The 2268-nt window shown below is 36.7% G+C and overlaps 1 protein-coding gene across 1 annotated transcript; it reads left to right on the top strand.

Moving 5' to 3' along the window:
- Positions 1 to 1285: 1285 nt before the first annotated feature.
- On the top strand, positions 1286 to 2049 carry LOC126410339 (metallothionein-like protein type 2). Its single transcript, XM_050079371.1, has 2 exons — positions 1286 to 1353; positions 1770 to 2049. Exons 1-2 carry the CDS (start codon positions 1298 to 1300, stop codon positions 2047 to 2049), a joined length of 336 nt encoding a protein of 111 aa, XP_049935328.1. The 5' UTR covers positions 1286 to 1297.
- Positions 2050 to 2268: the final 219 nt, after the last annotated feature.

Raw genomic sequence — 2268 nt, forward strand, 5'->3', positions numbered from 1 at the left:
TTGACTCACTTACAAGAGGCCTCTGACCCATTTCTAAATGTAGGTGTCATGCAAACAAGCATATGCACGAAGATATGCATGTACCAGCTTTGGCTCAGGCCAACTCTGCCAGATCTTCTACCAAAAAGAGCATAAAACTAAGCAATAAGTTGATTAAATATGAAAGCTAGCTCTTATAATGTTGGATTCTCGAAGATTGTCTGGACAGAAGATGTTGGATAATGAAATCCATTGACCACAAACAGATCTAACGTTACGGCCAAAATTTGTGGCAACTTTACAACTTTTTCTCAAAGTGACCACATGCATAATGCATTCTCATAATTAAACTCTTGTGTTGTGTCATGAGAGGAGAGGGTGTGGAAGGCCATATTAGAATTTGGTAATATATTATTTATGTGACAAGAATGACAATATCCACAAAAATAAGATCGAAAAGCAAAAGGATAGAAAAAGTCTTCTTGATTCTTGGTCAAATTTGTGAGAAAAAAAAACAGAACCAAATTTTATAAATATACAAAAAAACGAGACCATTTGGGTAAAAGACAAAAATCAGAATATATATATATATATATATATATATATATAAAAGCATGCCGCTTATAAAAAAATATCATGGTGATAGCCATATATAATATGCCATATACTGCAGGGTGAGTTCCACATTTGGGGAAGGCTGAACTGGTGATGGATCATAGCGCCAAATAAATTGTACGCACTTGAAAGTATCTTATTTTTTAGTTCCCTTCCCATAATAAAAACGTTCTTACAAACTTTTTGTGAAGATAATTAGATTTATATTTCACAGACAAGAACTATAAATATTAAAAATGAACTAATGAAACTAAGTGACGTCAGATATGACGGCAAGATCTAATGTCGTAGTTGGAGATTATATGCATTGTGTCCGCTCAAATACAATAAGGCCACCCAGATGTACAATCTTTTTTGTAGGAGAAAAGAAATTATCTCACGACTGTACCATTTGAATCGGTTGACCCTCTTTTATGAACATAGACGCTCCATGAAGCAAGGAACATTTTATGTATATAATTAATGAGAGGGAGTTGGTGGAAAAACCGATAGTGATAATTAAGATAAAAAATTTGAGAAAAGCACAGGTTATCGACTTATCGTTGAAGTGACGATCATGTTCTGGTTCACGTCCTTCAGTATTGCTCGATATAAAGAATGGAGCTAACGACGTAGGACTACAAGGAGATCAATTGAGATTAAGCCAAGAGAGATCAGAGAGAATTAGAAGAAGGGCAACAGAGAGATCGAGGCAAAAAGAAACATGTCTGGCTGCGGTGGCCACTGTGGATGTGGCTCTAACTGCAAGTGTGGTGGAGGGTATACAACATCTCTCTTATATTTGCCTGTTTTTGTAACACCCTACGTTGAAAAAATTAGACTTATATCTATACTTGTAATGAATTTTAGAGGACTTAAAAATGAAGTTGTTAAGTGATTGGTATACAACATCTCTCTCTCAGATCTCTCCCTCTGATACTGTCTGGTGCATTTCTTTCTTTTTTTCTTCTGTGTTGTGGCACTCTACTTTAAAAAGTTTAGTTTAGTATTTATAATTGTGAAGAATTTTGGAGGACTTAAAGATTTTAAGTGATTGCTTGTTCCTGTCTTTATCCGGAAAAAAAACGAACCTGATATGGGGTGGATTGGGATTTGTCGGACCAGTGTAGGAATGGGTCAGGTTGTTATAATTTTTACTTCTGGTTTTGCTATAAATGATCTCACTTGCTTTTCAGATGCAAGATGATTCCTTATCTCACCGTTTCTGAAGCGAAGGGTGCTGAGATCTTGATTTCTGGAGTTGCCCCGCTAGTTGGGTACACCTCCTCTTCAGCTTCTTATGGTCTTGATCATGTTCTTCGTTCCTCCTTTAATTTCCCTTGCTCAATGAATTTTGCGAATTTGATTGAGTGCAGGAGTTTCATTGGAGTACCGGAGAAGATTGAAGGAGGAAATGATGTGAGTGAAGGGTGCAAGTGCGGCAGGTGTGGCTGTGACCCATGCACCTGCAAATGATATCTCTTCCGTGTTTCCTGTGACCTGAAGATCATGACAAGTTATGTGTAGTTTGTTGATAATAAATTTGGCATATAGCATTCCTTATCATCCAGGGCACCATGTCATCGTCTACCTTGTTGCTTATTCCGTCTCTTGTTTGAGTCGGAATCATGTAGACACACATAAGTGTGGAATGAATCTGTTCTTATAAATTAAAGTGCTATAAGAAATCAAATG

The sequence above is a fragment of the Nymphaea colorata genome, chromosome 8 (genome assembly GCF_008831285.2).
Source record: "Nymphaea colorata isolate Beijing-Zhang1983 chromosome 8, ASM883128v2, whole genome shotgun sequence".
Classification (NCBI taxonomy): domain Eukaryota; kingdom Viridiplantae; phylum Streptophyta; class Magnoliopsida; order Nymphaeales; family Nymphaeaceae; genus Nymphaea; species Nymphaea colorata.